The sequence below is a fragment of the Marasmius oreades genome, chromosome 9 (assembly GCF_018924745.1).
Source record: "Marasmius oreades isolate 03SP1 chromosome 9, whole genome shotgun sequence".
Taxonomy (NCBI): Eukaryota; Fungi; Basidiomycota; class Agaricomycetes; order Agaricales; family Marasmiaceae; genus Marasmius; species Marasmius oreades.
Window position 1 is genome coordinate 2,516,800 of NC_057331.1, and position 19,789 is coordinate 2,536,588.

At 45.7% G+C, this 19,789-nt stretch overlaps 5 protein-coding genes across 6 annotated transcripts; 2 read left to right on the forward strand and 3 right to left on the reverse strand.

Annotated features, from left to right (window-relative positions):
* Positions 1-6,946: 6,946 nt before the first annotated feature.
* Positions 6,947-7,195, reverse strand: E1B28_013716 (uncharacterized protein; the record flags this gene model as incomplete). Its single annotated transcript, XM_043158890.1, has 2 exons — positions 6,947-6,950; positions 7,005-7,195. 2 exons carry the CDS (start codon positions 7,193-7,195, stop codon positions 6,947-6,949), a joined length of 195 nt encoding a protein of 64 aa, XP_043004245.1.
* A 1,339-nt stretch (positions 7,196-8,534) lies between these two features.
* Positions 8,535-9,995, forward strand: E1B28_013717 (uncharacterized protein). Its single transcript, XM_043158891.1, has 3 exons — positions 8,535-8,563; positions 8,615-9,054; positions 9,117-9,995. The coding sequence occupies exons 1-3, from the start codon at positions 8,545-8,547 to the stop codon at positions 9,888-9,890; spliced, it is 1,233 nt and encodes a 410-aa protein (XP_043004246.1). The 5' UTR covers positions 8,535-8,544; the 3' UTR covers positions 9,891-9,995.
* A 933-nt stretch (positions 9,996-10,928) lies between these two features.
* On the reverse strand, positions 10,929-11,333 carry E1B28_013718 (uncharacterized protein; the record flags this gene model as incomplete). The annotated part of the gene is made up of 3 exons (XM_043158892.1): positions 10,929-10,981; positions 11,033-11,188; positions 11,246-11,333. The coding sequence occupies 3 exons, from the start codon at positions 11,331-11,333 to the stop codon at positions 10,929-10,931; spliced, it is 297 nt and encodes a 98-aa protein (XP_043004247.1).
* Positions 11,334-12,931: 1,598 nt separating this feature from the next.
* Positions 12,932-15,272, reverse strand: E1B28_013719 (uncharacterized protein). 2 transcript variants are annotated; one of them, XM_043158894.1, is made up of 7 exons: positions 15,096-15,272; positions 14,649-15,029; positions 14,378-14,586; positions 13,836-14,311; positions 13,587-13,784; positions 13,451-13,530; positions 12,932-13,394 (listed from the first exon to the last, which is right to left on the reverse strand). In XM_043158894.1, the coding sequence occupies exons 1-6, from the start codon at positions 15,115-15,117 to the stop codon at positions 13,485-13,487; spliced, it is 1,332 nt and encodes a 443-aa protein (XP_043004249.1). In that variant the 5' UTR covers positions 15,118-15,272; the 3' UTR covers positions 12,932-13,394; positions 13,451-13,484. The 2 variants fall into 2 exon arrangements, with proteins under 2 accessions (XP_043004249.1, XP_043004248.1); XM_043158893.1 differs by having other exon boundaries at positions 13,451-13,784.
* Positions 15,273-15,339: 67 nt separating this feature from the next.
* On the forward strand, positions 15,340-16,971 carry E1B28_013720 (uncharacterized protein). The gene is made up of 3 exons (XM_043158895.1): positions 15,340-15,401; positions 15,454-15,893; positions 15,955-16,971. The coding sequence occupies exons 1-3, from the start codon at positions 15,374-15,376 to the stop codon at positions 16,726-16,728; spliced, it is 1,242 nt and encodes a 413-aa protein (XP_043004250.1). The 5' UTR covers positions 15,340-15,373; the 3' UTR covers positions 16,729-16,971.
* Positions 16,972-19,789: the final 2,818 nt, after the last annotated feature.

The window sequence follows — 19,789 nt, forward strand, 5'->3', positions numbered from 1 at the left end:
TTTTCCTCGCAAAGTCAAAATAATGTCGCGTAGTTTGGGACGTTCGTCGCAAACTCAACTCCGTAATTCCGCACAGTCACGATTTCCGAAGTCAATCGCACGATCGAAAAGAATCTCACCGCACAGTTGAGACTGCGTTTCCACTCGCAGTTTCGAGATTCAGTGGCATGTTTTTACTTTTTTTTCTTCACGCAGCTTGAACTTTACTGTGAGATAGGGCCAGGGCTCGGGGAATTTGATACTTTGGAGTTGCACATACAGGGTAGCTCTCGACATATTCAAGAAAGGACTTTATAACGATGATAATTAAGTTTCAACAGGGTAGAGTGGTCAAGAAATAGATTGGAAGGTATAACCTGGTCAGTTAACGTCCAGAGGCCTCCGTAACGTGTAAGAGTTCACTGACGACAAGATCTACGATGTTATCGAAGAAAGTACGGGTACGATAGGTAACTTCAAGATAAAAGAGGGTACGACATTCGTCATTCATACAGGAAAAGAGAAAGCCTTGTTCAAGGTGATCCGGAATGTCAAGAGGGAAAACTGATCGTCAGAGCCTTCGCTTCGCTAGTGCCTTCTTTTTGACTTGAGGACCGGTAACGATAAAATTGAGGCCCGAATGAGGTAAGGGATGGGTTCGCACAGAAGGGGCTGACCATAGGGAGGTTAAGTGACTCGGAGGTGAAGCTTTGAAGATGAATGTTGACGTTAAACCCTGAGGACGAGTCAGTCGTTTGAACACCTAGGATATGTGCATGGCAAGCTCAATCTGAGGTGACGGGCTTTGAGGAAAGTATTTCGAACTCACCGTTGATCCTTGTCTTGCCCTTGTCACCAATAGAGGAAATATACTCAATCCCTCATCCAGTCTTGATCCAGTCTGATTCCTCCTTCAAAGCAGGTTAGTCAGTGGGGTGTGTGAAAAGATAAAATTGAGGTTCGTGGCCATACCTTACCATCCTTGATCTTTATCACTACCTGGAGCAGCCTGAAAACTGATTCATGACGGTGAAGGGGAATGAGGAAACGAAGGCTGCCAGCAAAGCGTTGTTGTCAGCTGTTTACTGTCCGCCGCCCGCCGATTGTCGGCTTTTGCCGGGAAACTTGTGATAAAGACGTCACTGTTACTGGTGACAGCCGAAGAATGCCGAGGCACGCCATCACTAGAAAACCTGACCGGGTTGACCGGGTAATAATAGCCGGACCCTCAAAATCTGAACTTCAATGTGCGACAGAAAATAATCGCAACTTTGCGGAGAAAACGCACAATCCGGACTGTGCGGTGAAATTTTTTTCGATTGTGCGATTGAATTCGGAAATTGTGATTGTGCGGATCTCACAAAGCCGACTTTGCGACGAACGTCCCCAACTGTGCGACACCATTTTGACTCTGCGGGGGAAAAATCCGCACAAAATCTCACAAAGTTGACTTTGCGACGAATATCCCCAACTGCGTGACACTGTTTTGACTCTGCGGGGAATTTTTTCACGCAAAAAAATCAAATGATTTTTTGACGTGTTTAAGTACCATAGCTTACATACAACTCCCGAGTCTCTTGGCTGATTTTTTTTTTCTTGCGGTTGATGTCTTGATGCGTGTCGTCGCTTTGATCAATTATGACATGTACAAATTATTCCGCTGTGGTCCGTGGGTCTAAAACTGGAGAGCACGAGGCGGATCAATTTTAGATCCATTTTGTTAGTTGTTAGTTGCACTACATAGGTTACTTCCTTTCATTATTATCATTACTTCCAAGGAGACCGTTCCCTAAGTACGAACCGGGCGACAGCCTGAGCACTGTCGGCGCAGTGCCGCGGCGCATTTGCCCATTTTTTTTTCGAATTTTCCAAAAAAAAAAAAAACAGCAGAAACCTTGGCCGATTTCTCGAGCAGTTCCTCAAGAGCCCGCCCCTCCCCCCTCCCCTCAAGGTAAAAAAAACCGTTCGGACCTTGACCTCGTACTGGTGAACGTTGGTTTGTAAAATGTACAGCCCCCCCACCCCCACCCCCTCGTTTATTTTTTAAGTTACTTACCTTACTTACTTCCAAGGAGACCGTCTCCCCCAAATCTTCAACGTTCATCTTTCCGAGTGGTTTGGGGTCTCTGCTGGGCACGTGTACCGTCACCCGTGCCGCGGCGGCGTGCAACCGTCTGTGCTTTCGCAGACCTTGCCCTGGCCGCCTGAGGCCTGAGGCCTGGTGATTCTCGGGAGTTGCAAAGAACCAAAAGAACGCAAAAAAAATCCTCATATGGGTAAAAAACGTGTTTTGTGTTCGTACGACTCGATGTATAGCCCTCCCCCTCCCCCTCCCCCTCCATTCGTTTATCGCCGCAAGATGATATGTGATAGATATATGAGACAAGTCCCGGAAACTTCGATCTTCTTCTTTTTCTTTCTTTGGCAAAGCGGTATATTTATATTTTGTGACTTTTTTTTTTTGTCTTCTATCAGAAGTTTAACTTTCGAAGATGCTCTCTTTACCGAGTTTGTCTCTCTTCTTGCTTGGTTGTGGCACAGATTAATATTAATGATCAGTCAATTATTCAGTGATGGGGCGGAAGAAAGTTTAAGGACATGGCCCGGCCCGGGCCGCCTTGGGAAAACAGTAAAAAAAAAGGTCCGAGTCCGAGTCGTCGTTGGGTGGTTTCCCGGATTCACTGTGTTTTCGAGGGTTTTATATAAATAACATGATGTACTTGTATGTATACGTCTCCATCCATCCATCCATCATCATCACGTTGCTATTGATATCCAGCCTCGGATCTCAACGTTCAACCGTCAAATCACGTTCAATATGATAGTTTCCTTGAAGCCAAAGTACGTGATTGCATGTTTATTTTTCCCTCTTGGATATGGATATGGATATATATACATATGTTGATAAGTGCGTATTTTCGTCCCTTTGCTTCAATTGTGGCGTGCGAAAGTCGATACTTACTTATGATACTTCAAGTTCCTTAGTAGATCCGACGAGCGGACTTGAATAAAAAAGTGTAGGGTTAGAAGTGAGAAATGTCCGTGGAGGGTGGGGGTGCACGGGAAAGGAAGGACTCACTAGCACTGATTCACGATCGAGTACTAACTTAATTTCGATTTTTTTCACAAAGCGGGCTCATTATACCCGTCAAATCAATCCTTCAGGCTTCTACAGTAAGTAAGTAAAAGTAAATGGATTTATCACGTCAATGATGATGCAGATTCTTTATTCTTTTTCCGTCCTTCGTTCCCATCATTGTTAAGTAACTGGCATTGGTAGGCACTACTACTAGGGGTACTGCATTCGTTATGCAGATGGCAGCGGGTTTAACGGATCTCTTGATCTTGATTGGATCCGTCACATCCACATCCACAAATCGCCCGACATCTCAGAAACTACGGGAACTACAACTATGTACTTTAATCACTACTTTATCATATGTCACTACGTGCGTCATGTTCTAGAAACTAGAGGGAGATCTAAACTTGGGTGTTGCGTAGCAACAACTACGACTTGTAGAAGGTGTCGATGAGTTTAAACTTGAAGTTAAACTCGTTGACATCGAAGTAAAGTTGACGTATCCGTGGAGTATGGCTAGAGTGCCCTCGGAGGTAATGGAAACGATTGAATTCTATCTGTAGAGTATACATATATATATATATAGCGTAAGTCCAAACAAATCTATAGTATAGGGCGAAAGGAAGTCAATAACACCAAAATGCTCACCCTCGGACATAATAGCCTGAGAAACGGCTAGGATGTCGAATGTATGCTACGAAGTTCCAGACACAGAATCACTGGATCCAGAAGTGTAGGAAGAATCAAAAGAAGAAGATCGAATGACGATCGAATGAATATATGAATACGGCGTGCGCTATACTTCTGTTTGACTTGGTTCTGGAGATTTAGAAGTCCACCAAGTCCAGAACGACATGTTCATCGTACACATCTGGTTAGTAATTCAATTGCCGGCTCCCCGAAAGAGAAAGAACTAGGCGTCGGAGTTAACGTTGAAACGTCCAAACATTCGACGTACTTTGCCACTGATTCGCTTCGCCTTACCAAACCGTCCACCCGTTCAACAACGTTGAAGTATTCGAATTTCGAAGTGTGGCGACGCTGTACCGACTATTCTTATACTTATATTACCCTTCCAGTGAAGCTTTTCGGACGGGTCGACGCTCAACGTTCAACTGCCACTGAAGTTATTTATTCTGTACACCGCCAGCTAGATCCTAAAACTCCACTCCGGATCCAACTTTAAGCAAACTTCCCTTCATCTCGTATCTCGTAAGACCCGGCATCTTAATTACGACTACTAGTTCAAGGAAGAAGCTCAAACTTTGGTTGTAACGTCCGGCGTTCAAAGTTGTTCCGTCATTCGAAAACTGAAGGACTGTCACTAGTCTTGAAAGCGTCTGTCTGCCTATGAGGTCGACCTCGATCCGCTTCTGAGCATCCGAGAAGCGAGTGCGATAGCGACTTTTTCTCTGTTTATAGAGAGCAGCAAGTATTGCAAAGGGCGGGGAGGAATATCTTTAAGAAACAGTCGTTCAGAGTACTGAGTTTTGGCCGGGCCGGAGAATCAAGAGCGATGCCCGGGGTGGGGGTGGCCCACCCATTCGGCTTCAACCCTCGGTGATTCCCGAACGGCCTGGGACTTACTCTTACTCGTTCATCAGCAGCATGGTTTGAAGATCACTGAGGGGTCCTCAGCCGCGGGGTATAAAGTTCAATGAACACCGGCCGGACTTTACTAACGACCAAGTCAGGAGTGCGTTGGACATCCAGGACGTCCCTCGGAATCATTCTGACCGCCAGCTAGACTAGTCCGGCGATCTTAAGGGGAGTGTGTCACGCCGATGAGTCAATCGCCCATCGAATGGAAGACCTCCGGTGTCGACGGTGTTCTTTCGGCGGAGACGCACCTCGGTGAGTCAAGTGGGTCGAGCACGCCTTTATTGATGTATCAGTAGACGCCCGGCCTGAAAGAGTATTGTCACCTTCTCCCGCTTGTCGTCCCCCAGCGCAAAATGTCTTTGACAGTTCGATCGTGTTACCCCGCCTTTTTCAAAGTAGCTGCCTTGATGTTGGACTGACTGCTAAGAACCATCTACAGTGTCGGCTACAGTGCGGGTTTCAAGTTGCGAGTTGCGAGGTAACAACTTCCAGCTCGGTCCGATTAGAAAGACGATATTACAACTCTTTTGATCAGCGAAATCTCGATTTTACCACCTTCCTCTTGAGGAAAGATTTTGACATGTCATGTCACAACGGGTAACAACAACATAAACACGTTGTGCCAACGTCGTCTTGTCGATCACACTGACGCCTTGTCGAAATCGAACGAATATCGAAATCATGGTGACCCTGACACGTCCGAGGACTCACCCATGTCTGTGGCCCGTGGATCGCTCAGCCTAGCGCGTTATCCAAATGATCGTGTGGCGTCTGTCGTTAGTTTTACCGTCAACTCTTTCCTTGGACATATAACAAATACGAATGATTCATTTGCGCGGAGCGCTGAACTGTCCATGTCATGACCGAATTCTACTTAATTATATCGGGTGTGCTTGAGGTGCCAGGGAAGACGGTACTTGGCGTCGTATGTCGTAGTTGAAATCAAGTCACATCTCAATCGTGTACGCTCTACTGCATCTCAGGCCTCAGGGTCCGATCTGGACAGGGAGCACCTACGATGATCGTACTTGAGTAGTAGAATACACGCAACTTCTATCTGTCACCTTTCAACGGGACGTTGACAGTAGACTTGGGTGCCTACCGGGAAGAAGACCTTTCAACTTCAACTCGGTCGCTGGAGATGCCGGTGATAAAACCATAGCAAGTAGTGCAGCTATGGAAACCCTTGACTCGAGCGACTGCAGCCTATTTGGACGCCAAATCTTACGACTGCGAGACTCGATAGCGACGACTCTAATGGCGGTGAGCGATAACCAGCATATGGACATATACGGGCCCCGGGGTGTCGAGAGAAAATTTTATTGAAAGACACCCTCGGCTGATCAAGCAGTAATTCATGAATTGCGGATCACATCTGGATCTGGAATGGTCTGTAACAGGAAAGGCCCAAGGAGCAAGATTGCTACACCGTTCAAGATCAACGTCAACCTCCTAGTAGACTCGATGTCTGTGACTCGATATGTACCTTCCGTGTCGTGAGCAATGTTGAAGCTAATGTTATTAATTTATGCTCAGTGAGTAGTAAATCCCAATGGACCGCGAACCTGAGTAGATAAATGAAAAGCGTCAGTATTTATATGCCAGTGGTAGTCTTCTAGAAAAACCTACTAGGTACGGGGCGGACTGAGAGAAAGTGTTTTGTTGACACACCCGGGCCACCGAGATTACTATAAGTTACTGGCATTTGCGCTTCTTCGGCGACGGTTGTGAGCAAACAGAACTCATCATTACGAGTGAGTCCCAGGACCACGAATAAAAAATGAACTTGAAGGTCCTTCCCTTGACCTGGCCACGAATCAGAGAGATAGAGAATCAGATTTTAAGTTTTTTAACCATTGGTGCCAAAGTACAACGTACATACCTCTTAACGTCCCCGGACCACGATAATCATACACGACATAATTATTACGCACGTCCACGAAGTTGCTCCTGGACGCAGGACCAACTCTGTGTAGAGGGGGCGAAATATAAGTGAGTTCATCAATGTTTCAACTCGTCACTTTAGGAAGATGAACGAACCTCCGTCAGCAAGTCGCTGCAAATCTAGGGTGGTATCCCGGATCCTCAAACTCACAATCACTAAAGGGAGACACGGGTCGAGAATTGGAAAGTTGCATCGCCACGTTCTCGATCCGAGTCTCCAGCTCGAATATCGCTTGTCGAGCACGATTCACCGTACGCTTCGTTTGTCCTTCCGCAATCGCGATAGTTCATAATTGAAGCCTGTGTTGATTTTCCGAAACCCAACTTCTGAATTTTCGAACTTTAACTGGCGACGTGTTAAGCTTCGAGAAAGTGATAACCAGAATTGTAAATCCCTCACCTGAGCCTTGGTTTCTTGTCGAACGCGTAGCAAGTTGCAACTCTATCGGAAGTCGACGTATCGAATAGTAGTTGGGCGATCTTGATGAGCTGGTCTTGGGATACTAGCTCTTCACGGCGACTTGGGCGTATCCCGAGAGCGTTATGGGCAGCACGAAGACTAACGTGCCCTTTCATTAAAATCGTGACCATCGCGTGTAGAAAACGACTCGGATGCACTTACTGTTCTCTTTACCCTTCGCCGTCCAAGAAATCGGATCATCTTGTTTCTCGATGGGCTCGATGAGTCTACGTTTAGCCTGTTTCCCCGCGTAAGAGGCGATATGGCGTTGAGTTGAGATAGCATATCAAGGTCACCTTGATTGCGAACCCGCCGTTTGGTCCTAGCTCGTCACTCCTTGTGTGCTTCTAACTCGATCAAGGCATGTACGACATCTGGAGAGCAGATAGAGATATCGATGTCAGTGATAGGCTATAGCTTGATGGCGTACCCTGTCGATAATTTCCTCCTCTGATTTAGGCCCAAAGTTCCTGTCGTAACCTTCCTGCCAGTCAATGGTACGGTCATTTCAGATATTAGGAATATAGAATAGTAGATGCTAGATATCTTGAGATTCGGGTGAGATATTCGTGGAGCTTTGCAGTCTTGACGTAGTAGGAAGAAAGAGAAGGTGAGGGCGATATTAGTGTTATTATAGAGGTCGTAGTAGAACTATTTACGACTCGTGACGCGTAAAATGGCGTTACTGATTAGTTTCTTTGAAGATGGCGGTAATGGACAAAAAGGAAGGTATAACTTACAGCGACATCCAAAATTGTAGCGCAATTATGATTTTGTGTAGCTCCCCGCCTTTGTTTGTTGCAAATAAAGAAAGTAATCCAAATTTGGTAACATGAGGTAAGTGGGTATGACGTTGCTGAGGGGACAAGGGCGGGGAAGCAGAGCTCCTACGCCGATTGGCTGGATCAAACTTCGGGCGTCGGGATGGTTGCCAATTTTGGAATACTTTTTATTTACTACAAACAAGGGCGGGGAGCTACACAAAATCATAATTGCGCTACAATTTTGGATGTCGCTGTAATGGTCATGGTCTCCATGAGGGCGTCGCGTCATGTCGGAAATAGTCGTTGCCACCAATTGATGTCACGGATGGATGGGTGGCCCGTTTTGGCTGTTCTCGGGTGTTAAGCCGGCGAAGCATGGAGAAGAACCTTTGTAGAATTTGAAAGGAAACAATAGGGTACGTCAAAGTAGAATAATCGAGATTTAATTCAACTTTGATTCGATTTTATCATCTTGAATCAAACTCGAATCAAGCGTGAATTTTTTTCGAATTGATTCAGCACGGTCGATGCGGGCCGCTTGCCGCTTGCCTCTCGGACCTTAAATTTTATCAGAGCATGTGATTACTTTCAATGCCGATTGAACGCCGGTACCGATCGGTGTTGAATTTCGAAGTCCGACAAGCAGGCGGCAGGCGGCCTATGACGTGAATGCTAATTATATAAGTATGTTGATTTACTGCTGAACTTTCAAACCCATGGACGAGCCACATACTCGTAAGTTCGGTTTCTTTCTGGGCGATGAGATACCGGCTCATTTTTCGAAAGTCGTGATCCTTTTATTCAGAATGAAACTTATCAAAGTGCACATTCCTCGTTGGTGCTTCGTGAAAGACCTGGTGGAAGATGTTTTATACTCTGGCAAATACGTTATTCCGGCCGAAGTCAAGACTATTATGCGTCCATATAAGACCCGGAATCTACGATATTTTACAACCAAAGAACCTTTTCTCATCCGAGACCTGAATGAAGTTCCCCAGAAAGAGGAACTAGACGACAACCTTTTATTCCTGTGGTCTCGCCATGCAGTGACGTTCGACTGTGCCGACAGTCGTCTCCCCTCGGACGGGTCATGTCTCAATGTAGTTGTAGAAGAGCCTCTTCCAATCGGGGAGCTCTCTGGAGAAGGGGATGAACGATTTGGATCTCGAGAGGTTGTTACTTACTTGAACGAACACGAGATCGAACTTGAGCCGTGCGGATATTCGGTGAGTTTTGTGTTGTAATTCGAGGGCGGAGTCCATTTGCTGAGTTCTATCTTTTCAACCAGGCACGTGTCGCTCCTGGACATATGGGACAAAAGATCAACCGAGTGTGGTGTAAACTCATCGGAAAAGGCGAACTGGAAACATTTGAAACACTCGAGAAACTTGATCCATCTACTCATCATATCGCATCTCTCCTTTTACCCCCCCATCACCTCCCGGCGACAGATCAATACCTCATCACAATGCCCGACTATGGTGATGACTTGAACATTATCATGAAACAACGACTGTCTGGGACCAGAATACAGACCATCGCTCGTCAACTTTGTGAAGCCATTGAATTTTTACACTCTCATAACCTCTACCATCTCGATATTAAGCCACAAAATTTGGCTATCGACGACTTTACTTCGGATCTAACAGTGATTGACCTCGGCTGGGTTATGTATGGGGTGCCACCTTGTGCCGTTGAAGGAGCGACAGGTACCTATGGGTTCGTTGCGCCAGAGGTACGGCGTTGGTTTGATTGGGAGGAAACGGAAGATTCAGAAGGAGACGCGCCTCCGTTTTACAATCCACAGAAAGCCGACGCTTGGGCGATAGGGAACGTGATAAGCATTTTATTGGATAAGGATGTGCCTGTTGCCGGTCGCTTCATGCTCGAATCGTTCAGTGAGTGGATGATGGAGGAAAGGCCTTCGATGACCGCTGCCCTAGACAAACTTGACTATTTCTTTCCTCCCTCGACGCCAGAGGCTCACAGTAGAAGTAGCTCAGCTTCTTTAGACAGTATCGACACTTCTTTCCTCTCGTCATCGGTCGTCGAGGCATTTTGATTTATCGCTTATTTAGTTTCGTACTCGCTGTATCGACGTAATGTTTTCCTTGCATCGCAAACTGTTATCTTCCTCTCAATTCCTCCCATCCAGCAATCACACCCCTGCATTGTATCATATTTACTAGCTTACAATCATGTTACCTTTGTACTTATATCGAAAACTCGGTATGTATTTATGGAATCCAAACCGCACGTTCGAAGGTCCGTTACTTCCATGGCCGACCGGTACCGTGTCAACGGACTTACACTCAAAAGGGAACGAGCATCTCTTGAGACGCCGTGTCCTTCGGTCTAAACGCACAGACCGGAGGAGCGTTGCAGATAACCGAAATGTAAGTGTGTTGTAATTTGTTTCTAGTATCCGTGAGCTTTTTTATAGAGAATCAACTAAAATAGGCCGGCAAACTAAGCATGTACAAGAGAGAAAAAATAAATAGAGTTGGAAGTGGTCGAGTCGAGTCGAATATACTTCGGGCCTGGGGCCATCGTGATAAGCCGGAAACGGGAACGGGGGTGGCTATGAGGAAGAGGATCCTCCAAGTGAAAAATCAAGGTTTTATGTGTTTTCCCTCCATATCGAAAAATGACGGACTGTAAATTCCTTCCTTTGGTCTGGCCACCGGTCGGAGCTAAATCAGAGAGATAGAGAATCAGATTCAAGTTTTAACCGTTGGTGCCAAAGTACATACATACCTCTGAACGTCCACGGACCACGAGTACGGCCCACGATAATCATACACGACATTATTATCACGCACGTCCACGCAGGGCCAACTATGTAGAGAGAGAGAGAAAAATATAAATCAGTTCATCAATGTTTCAACTCGTCTTTTGAGGAAGAACGAACCCCCGCTTTGGTGTCAGCAAGTCGCTGCAAATCTAGGTTGGTATCCCTGATCCTCAAACTCGCAATCACTAAAGGGAGACACGGGTCGAGAATTGGAAAGTTGCATCGCCACGCTCTCGATCTTCAGCTCGAATACCGCTTGTCGAGCGCGATTCATATGCTTCGTTGTCCTTCCGCAATCGCGATAATTCATATTGAAGGTGTTGATTTTCCGAAAGCAACTTCTGATTTTCGTACTTCAACTGGCGATGTGTTAAGTTCGAGAAGTGATAACCAGAATGTGAATCCCTCACCTGAGCCTTGGTTTCTTGTCAAACGCGTAGCAACTCTATCGGAAGTCGACGCATCGAATAATTGGGCGATCTTGATGAGCTGGTCTTGAGATAGCTCTTCACGATGACTTGAGCGTAGCCCGAGAGCGTTATGGGCAGCACGAAGACTAACGTGTCCTAACGTGTCCTTTCATTAGAATCGTGGCCATCGCGTGTAGAAAATGTTGCACTTACTGCTCTTTACCCTTCGCCGTCCAAGAAATCGGATCTTCTTCTTTCTCGATGCACTCAATAAGTCCACGCTCAGCCTGTTTCCTCGCATTGAGCAAAAAGATAGATGAGTCAAAAGAAATGGAAACTAACCAAAGACTTGAAAGCGTTGTTGATCCCCGTCTTGTGACGGGCACCTAGAGGGTTCGGGATCAATTCCGCGTTCTTCTTGACTGTTATGGCGCGTGTAAGAGACGATATAGCGTTGAGTTGAGATACATATCAAGTCACCTTGATTGCGAACCCGCCGTTTGGACCTAGCTCGTTGCCCCTTGTGTGCCTCTACTTCGATCAAGGCATGTATGACATCCGGAGAACAGATGGGGATATCGATGTCGGCAAGCGATGCTGAGGATGATAGTTATAGCTGCGTACCCTGTCGATATTTTTCCTCCTCTGAGTTAGGCCCAAATTTCCTGTCGTACCCTTCCTGCGAGTCGATGGTACGGTCATTTCAGATATTAGAAATAGAATAATAGACGCTAGACATCTTGAGATTCGGATGAGATATTAGTGGGGCTTTGCGGTCTTGACGTAGTAGGAAGAAACAGAAGTTGAGGGCGATATTAGTGTTGTTATAGTGGCCGTAGAACTATTTACGACTCGTGAAATGGCGTTACTGATTAGTTTCTTTGAAGATGGCGGTAATGGACAAAGAAAGGGATAACAATGGTCATGGTCTCCATGAGGGCGTCGCGTCACGTCGGAAATATTTTGATCGGACTCGTCTAACGGGAAACGACAACACGTCACACCAACTGTTACCTTTAGACCCCTTTACTATCAGACCCCTATCATGTTGAGCTCGCCAGCGTCGCCAACAACGCTACGTGCAGTATCATATACCAGCTGCGCAAGCATCCCAGAATCTCCCTCTTCCTCTTTATATCTATCTACGTTCTCATCCACTTGCGTTACTACCAACCTCTCTACCTTGTCTCACCTTGGTTTCCCCTTGGTCTATATGGGGTGGTCCTAGATTCATCCACGTTCTCTATAGCTTGTATGTGCCAGTGTGCAAGGATGACTACCTATCCCGGCTTTTCTATATTACGGCTACTCTTGCACTCTACTGTGAGTCCTTTCGATTGTAATTTTTACCTGATCAACCCCACTGACGCCTATGTTCCTAGTGTCAGTGTGTCAATACTACAGAGTCTGTGTGGAAGTGACTTGGTGGGATTTTCCCGAGATTTACCTTGTCCCCTGCCATCACATACGCGACTGTAATGTTGCCGTATGGGTTCCTCCCACATACTCGATTGGACAGGCATCTGGTGGCCCGAGCCGATGAAGAGAAGTGCGTAGGAATGGGATCGGGTTTAGTCGTTGCCACCAATCGACGTCACGGATGGGTAGGTGGTATGGTACCAGTACTCGTTCCAGGCTGGTAGTTGTCGCAGGAATAGTGAGGGAAATTCTACCCTGAATAGACGAAAGCACTATCTGTCTATTTATCTGGTTTTCCGAAATGAATGAACTTTAGTTGCATCGAAAGTGTCATGTCTTTGGTTGTTATGACCTCGGCAGCTCTCATGTTATTAACGGCTACCTCTATCGAATCGGGACGGGCCGCTGGCAGTAATCCCCTTGCATTGGAATGAATTGTGTAATAGTGATACAAGTATATTTGTTTCAGATTTCGAGAGAGCCCTTTGGAATCTACTTATCCTGATCATCAAACCTAGCTGATTGTTCAAATTGCCCTGTCCTCCGGTACTGATCCATGCATCCGGCTGCCGGATCGGAGTCTAGCCCTCGAGCCTGACGCAGAACCGGAACGAACGGTGACGTTGCCAGTTGGTTTGTTCAGAGCCTCCGTCTTGGACTGTGCTTTTGAGGCGCGGCTTGACTCGGCAGCCTTAGAAGCAGATGTGGAGTCAACACAACCCCGTACCATCACTGAAAAATCATTGGCCGCCTGAATGACCTCGGAGAACTGAGCACGCTTCTCCTTAGGATACATTTCGTCCAAGAATCTCCGAGTGTCGTGAAGAAATTTCACAAGTTTAACGGCCTGGGAGGGTATCTTCTTTGTTCGCTCGTTACCTTCGGCATCGGAGACAGTCTTCTCCCGGCTGCAGAGATAAAACTTGATTTTCTCTTGGTGGATCTGTTATCCCTGTCAGTAAAAGTAAAACGGTGATAATGAAGTGAGGGATCACATACTGGGATGTTCTCAGCTTTCGCAGTATGGGTAGGATCATACTTTGATGAAAGGATACGGACGGTAACCACCATCGATTTGTCTAAATAAATGGCAATGGTGATAACCTCATCGGTACCACCGGCTGTTATTCCGTACATATTCAGGAGGCGATTGATGCCGCATGCCTGTCCTATCATCCGAAAATGATCTGCGGAAGAGTTGTTGGAGTCGATCTCACAAAATATCACCGGGACACCATGAAAGACAATCATGGAATCAGGGCGAAATGTAATATGAACGAGCTTCTCAGTCTTTGAGGGAGACTTGAGTGTGAAGGTGAAGCCAGCCTGATCCCTGCATTACGCGGTGAATAGCGACAACCAAAACGGTAAGTGAATCACGTACTCCTTCACGCGGAAGACAAAGTAGTCCTCTAAATGAGGGTCTCCTCCTTCATTGTTACGCTTTCTTCCAGGGCCGGCGGCTTTCCCCTGCTCTACACACCTGTCATATTTATCAAGTTCATCATCGCTGTCATCTTCACTTTCGTCGTCGCTTTCAACTTCAACTTCGTTCTCTCTGGTCACCTGATCGTCCTGGAACCGTGCTCTGTCCGAAAAGATATCATTTAGAATAGGAAGCAGCAAGCTGCCTTTGGCAGACGACGATATTGTGCTGTCAGAGGCGTACGCATCCGCACGCTCATATACCCTCAACAACTTGCACGTGAGGGTCTTGATTCTGAAAAAATCCAGGTCATCTGGTTCTTCGGATACCGCGTCTATTTTGAACCAACTTTTGGCGCGTCGGAGTTGATTCAAGTGGAATTGATCCATTATCATATACCGTGGCCCTGAAGTAACACCTCTTGACAATGCGAGCTACAGGCAGACATTATTGTTTTGAGTAAAACAGAGACGGTAGCTGAAAGGTAGATGACTACTAACATGGATCCTAAACGGAACGATGCTAGCTTTGTTCCAAAGCTTATCTCGAACGAGGGATGATGGCGACGCCTCGCGTTCAGAGGGACAGCCGCGTGAACGGAGATTTTCCTTGATATCGACCTTGGTAAAATTGCCTTCTGTGCGGAAGACCTGGAGAGCGGAATACGGCTTTGGATACAAATTTTGAATCTCCTTCGTGGTGATCGACGCTGGTCAAAGATTAGCAACGAGTGTGGAGACAGAAAGATACAAGAATTCAAGGAAAACACACCGAGGGTACGGAACGCAATGGTAATAGTATCTGGTGCTTGCACTTGCAAGTATGGTGCATGTGTGGAGAGACACTTGAGAACCCTCGTGTTGTTTCTAAGACCACGTAAAAGCAAGGAGTGGAGACTCAGCGCCACGCCCAAAGAAGTCGGAGCCCTACTAGCTAGAAGTTCGGAAACTTCTTCTAGATTTTTCTCTGGAGAAATGAAGAGACGGAGGCCTGAAAAACCTGGTTCTGGGTCCGAAGTCGTTCGTTCGTTCCACTCCTTTTTGATCAAAGGTGGAAGCTGAAGTAACAACTCCTTAAACTGAGTTTGTTCAGTAGCTTGGAATGGGACAGTCTCAATTTTGCCACGGTATGGATAGATCAGTTGTAGTTCGCCTGGCATGACAGCGAACGACACCATGATTAGACAGATTTCCGACGATAATGCAAGTCAACACGTACTTTTCTTGAGGTTGTTGCTCATCCTCGATAAGGCGGAGAGAAGTTGAATAATGAATTAGGACACGAACTTGAACTGAGATACTGAATGCCTTTTATACGCGTTGGATGCATTGTTTCCGCAAGGACCTAAACAAAGATAATACGGTTGTTGGAAGTGACTCACATGTGGCTGGGCTCAGAAGATTTGAAGCCAGAAAAGGAAACAATGTGAACCTTGATTACGTTAGCATGTTGATTTTTGTGTCCGCCCTGCACTTTCTTCTCACTCACAACCCCCCATGAACAGCTCAACGGAGCCACATACTCGTAAGTTCGATTCCTTCTGGACGATGAGATACTGATCCATTCTTCGGAAAAGTCGTGATTCTTTTATTCAGATTGAAACTTATCAAAGTGCACATTCCTCATTGGTGCTTCGTGAAAGACCTACTAGAAGATGTTTTATACTCTGGCAAATACGATATCCCGGCCAAAGTCAAGACCATTATGCGTCCATATAAACCTCGGAATCTACGATATTTTACAACCAAGGAACCTTTTCTCATTCGAGACCTGAATGAAGTTCCCCAGAAAGAGGAACTAGACGACAAACTTTTATTCCTGTGGTCTCGCCACGCAGCGACGATAGACTGTGCCGGCAAGTATCTCCCCTCGGACGGGTCATGTCTCAACCTAGTTGTAGAAGAGCCTCTTCCAATCGGGGAGCTGTCTAGAGAAGGGGATGAACGGTTTAGATCTCGAGAGGTTGTTCTTTACTTGAACGAACACGAGATCGAACTCGAGCCGTGTGGATATTCGGTGAGTTTTGTGCCAAACTCGAGGGCGGAGTCTATTTGCTGAGTTCTATCTTTTCAACCAGGCACGTGTCGCTCCTGGACATATGGGACAAAAGATCAACCGAGTGTGGTGTAAACTCATCGGAAAAGGCGAACTGGAAACATTTGAAAGACTCGAGAAACTTGATCCATCTGCTCATCATATCGTATCCCTCCTTTTACCACCCCATCACCTCCCGGCGACAGATCAACATCTTATCACAATGCCCGACTGTGGTGATGACTTGAACGTTATCATGAAACAACGACTGTCTGGGACCAGAATACCGATCATCGCTCGTCAACTTTGCGAAGCCATCGAATTTTTACACTCTCATAACCTCTACCACCTCGATATTAAGCCACAAAATTTAGCTATCGACGACTTCACTTCGGATCTAACAGTGATTGACCTCGGCTGGGTTATGTATGGAGTGCCACCTTGTGCCGTTGAAGGAGCGACAGGTACCTATGGGTTCGTTGCGCCAGAGGTACGGCGTTGGTTTGATTGGGAGGAAACGGAAGATTCAGAAGGAGACGCGCCTCCGTTTTACAATCCACAGAAAGCTGACGCTTGGGCGATAGGGAACGTGATAAGGATTTTATTGGATAAGGATGTGCCTGTTGCTGGTTGCTTCATGCTCGAATCGTTCAGTGAGTGGATGATGGAGGAAAGGCCTTCGATGACCGCTGCCCTAGACAAACTTGACTATTTCTTTCCTCCCTCGACGCCAGAGGCTCACAGTAGAAGCAGCTCAGCTTCTTTAGACAGTATCGACACTTCTTTTCCCTCGTTATCGGTCGTCGAGGCATTTTGATTTATCACTATTTAGTTTCGTACTCGCTGTATCGACGCATTGTTTTCCTTGCATCGCAAACTGTTATCTTCCTCTCAATTCCTCCCATCCAGCAATCACATCCCTGCATTGTATCATATTTACTAGCTTACAATCCTATTATCTTTTTTGTAGTTATACTAGCTAGGCATGTACTTGTCGAATCCAAACCACACGTCGCTCCGACTGGTTCGACGGTCCGTAGGATCAGGTTGACCTGCCCTAAACCACTTTTTCCTTTTAAGAGTTAAAGAAATGTGTGCATCCTATACTCTTAACTGACTACAAAATGCACCTCAGGCAGGGTTCTGACAGCTAACGTAAAGGCCTGATAGGCCCCCGTAGGGACCGTGAGAAAAGGGCCTATGAGGGCCGTCTACATTGTCAGGCACGCTAGCTACTGCCTTCTACGACTCTACTTCAACCTACTACCACGCCCACGTTCGCACTCGATACCTTTTCTCTTTCTTCGCGTTGCTCCCACTGTCAATAGATCCCATCTCTACTCACTGTAAGTGTGCATGGCTCGATAATGGGCAAAGAATACCACTCAAAAGTCAACCTAATATCAGAGCTACGGGAGTAGCACCAACACCAAATCAACCCAAAAACTAGTAAACCTCCGTGTAAAGTCTATCAATAACTCTACACACCAGGAAGGATTGCAAGGGTGGACTGCTTGGCAAGGGTTACGCACAAGATCACAGTCTCAATATCATATGAAGGTCTTATGAAATCAATGTGTAACTGCAAGTGTAAAATACCACAGCTATGGGGATTCTAGGGTTTGTAGGGGCTCTGTTTATTGTCCAGTGGACTAAGTGGGACTATGAATTTTGTCTATGGTAAGACTAATTCGAACGATTGGAGACTATTGCCCTCGATGGACATGAAAACTAAGTCCTCGGTGGACACGAACGCTAAGACCCTTGACGGATCACGAAACAGTAATCAAGACCTCGGTGGCCTACAGACGGATAGTTCTCAAGTTTTGACCTCGACAGCCTCATATAGTTCAAATCAAATCTTATCGTATCACTGCACAATGACAGGGCAAATCTCTCTATTGGTGTCAAGAGCAGTTACTCATGGGCAACCCACTCAGGACTTTCCTACACACAGGTAGTACTTTTCTTATCTACGGATACATGAGCTGCTTTTATACTACTTCTACGCTGGCTTTGTAATCCTATCTCTACTTGTTTCCTCTCTAAAAATAATGCACTGTAGCTACGAATCCATGCAGAATCTTATCGCTAGGGACTGCTACATGTGCCAAATCTCGTCTACGGAGCTTTTCCGTATTCGAATCATATGTTTTGGACCAATCTGGACCGTTCTTCATTCTTGTTTCAGCATGTAGAATGGACCTACATAGGCGTACCATATGGTATTTCCTGCCTACGGACCTTATCCTGCATTTCAACATTATCAAATCATATGGACTTTGTGTGTCCAAGTGGTTCCAGCATATGGATCCAGAGTTCCGAATTGCCATGGCACATGAACAGCGTGGACTCCAAGATCTGTTGTTCATTCCTGCCTGATTCCTAGATAATCTATCTGTGATCTGGGATCTGTATCATGTCTTTTTGTCTTTTCCTCAGATCAGGACTCGATTTACGGTCATATCAAATTTCTCCTAGTCTGCATGGTCCTTTGTCCAATTTCTTGTCAACTAAATCCCCCATAGAAGTAGGTACTCCTAGTATGAAGGTCTTTTGACTCCGTTAAGTTCTGCTACGAACGGTTCTGTGAAGACTACAAGTCTTCTAATAGTACAATCCCTTGATATGCCAGTGCATAGTAGAATGTAGAGTAGAACTCGGTGAATTACTGCTTAAGTCCTCTGCTCATAGTGTTCTACAGGTTTCGAATGGCCATACAGTTTTCTGACATGATCTACGGCTCTCTCTAACTGGTCTAGCTGCACCTACGGCACATTCTACTAGTGGCACTAGCTTTAACTAGCAATTTGGGCTCACTCTAGTTCTTAATATGATAAATATCACTCCATAGCACTGTTTAAAGTGCAAAAAGAACCTTGTAGCATAGTCAACTAAGTCGCATTATCGATCTACAGTTCAGAACTGACACTTACACCAGCATGTCCGGCGATGACCCGCAACCTGCATCCGTGTTCAACGTTAATAATGCTTGGAACGCCCTACTAATGGGACTGGAAAACACACCTCAAGCACAAAGTGTGCAAACCAACCACACCAAAAGAGTGTTCTTAGAGTAAGGGGTGGAGGTCGGTATTCTAAGGCTTTAGTTTGCACTAAGAGGCACTAAGAAAGAGAGAATATAGGGATATTCGGTTTTTAAGGTTCAATCAAGTTTCTATTCCTTCTTATCAAATGACAAGACAAAACACTAATTCAATATTTCAACAATAAGGATTCAACAAAGCTTTTCTCAAGACTTTGCAAAGTTCAAGTTCAAGTTCAAATTTCCGATCAAGTCCAAATGCAATTCCAATTCAATATAAGTCCAAATTGACTTCAAAATCCAAGTTCAATTCCAATAACAATCCAATCAAATCCAAATTGCAATAGGTCCAAATCAATCCAAACACAAAACACAAAACACCAAACTTTGACAAAGTGAGGGGCAAAGGTAAAATCCTTGAGCTAGCACTAGTAGGTGAACTGCGTCTCCGCTCGTAGGCTGCTGGAGGGAAATTTCCTGCTACCCTCCCTCCTTATATACACTTTTCAAAATAAAAATAATAAAAGTCCAAGATATGTAGTAAACTTGAGAATAATAATAAAATCCCTTTCAGTCGAACAGAAACTCGCCTAATCAGGTATAATACAAGAGATTGTGCCAGAAACCATGAATAAAATAATAAGCCAAGAATCCCCTGTCTGTATCCATGTTACGATGACAGAGCCTAGACTTCCTGAGGTCTCTGAGTTGCCCACATATCCTTGGAAACATATCTTCTATGTCACCCTTGTCCTGTTGTCCTCTAAATAAGGAAAAGAACCAGTCGCTGCTCATGACATATTTCCTGTGTTCCTGTCTTTGGTAACAACTG

What these genes read in the sequence shown, in the direction of transcription:
- E1B28_013717 (XM_043158891.1), top strand. An exon ending in TTGAGCCGTGCGGATATTCG is followed by an intron (nt 9,055 to 9,116) that starts GTGAGTTTTGTG and finishes CTTTTCAACCAG; the next exon opens with GCACGTGTCGCTCCTGGACA.
- E1B28_013719 (XM_043158893.1), bottom strand. Translation starts at nt 15,117, where the DNA reads ATGAGCAACAACCTCAAGAAAA. An exon ending in TCGTTCCGTTTAGGATCCAT is followed by an intron (nt 14,312 to 14,377) that starts GTTAGTAGTCAT and finishes GTCTGCCTGTAG; the next exon opens with CTCGCATTGTCAAGAGGTGT. An exon ending in TTTGTCTTCCGCGTGAAGGA is followed by an intron (nt 13,785 to 13,835) that starts GTACGTGATTCA and finishes CGCGTAATGCAG; the next exon opens with GGATCAGGCTGGCTTCACCT.
- E1B28_013720 (XM_043158895.1), top strand. Translation starts at nt 15,374, where the DNA reads ATGAACAGCTCAACGGAGCCACATACTC. An exon ending in CTCAACGGAGCCACATACTC is followed by an intron (nt 15,402 to 15,453) that starts GTAAGTTCGATT and finishes TCTTCGGAAAAG; the next exon opens with TCGTGATTCTTTTATTCAGA. An exon ending in TCGAGCCGTGTGGATATTCG is followed by an intron (nt 15,894 to 15,954) that starts GTGAGTTTTGTG and finishes CTTTTCAACCAG; the next exon opens with GCACGTGTCGCTCCTGGACA.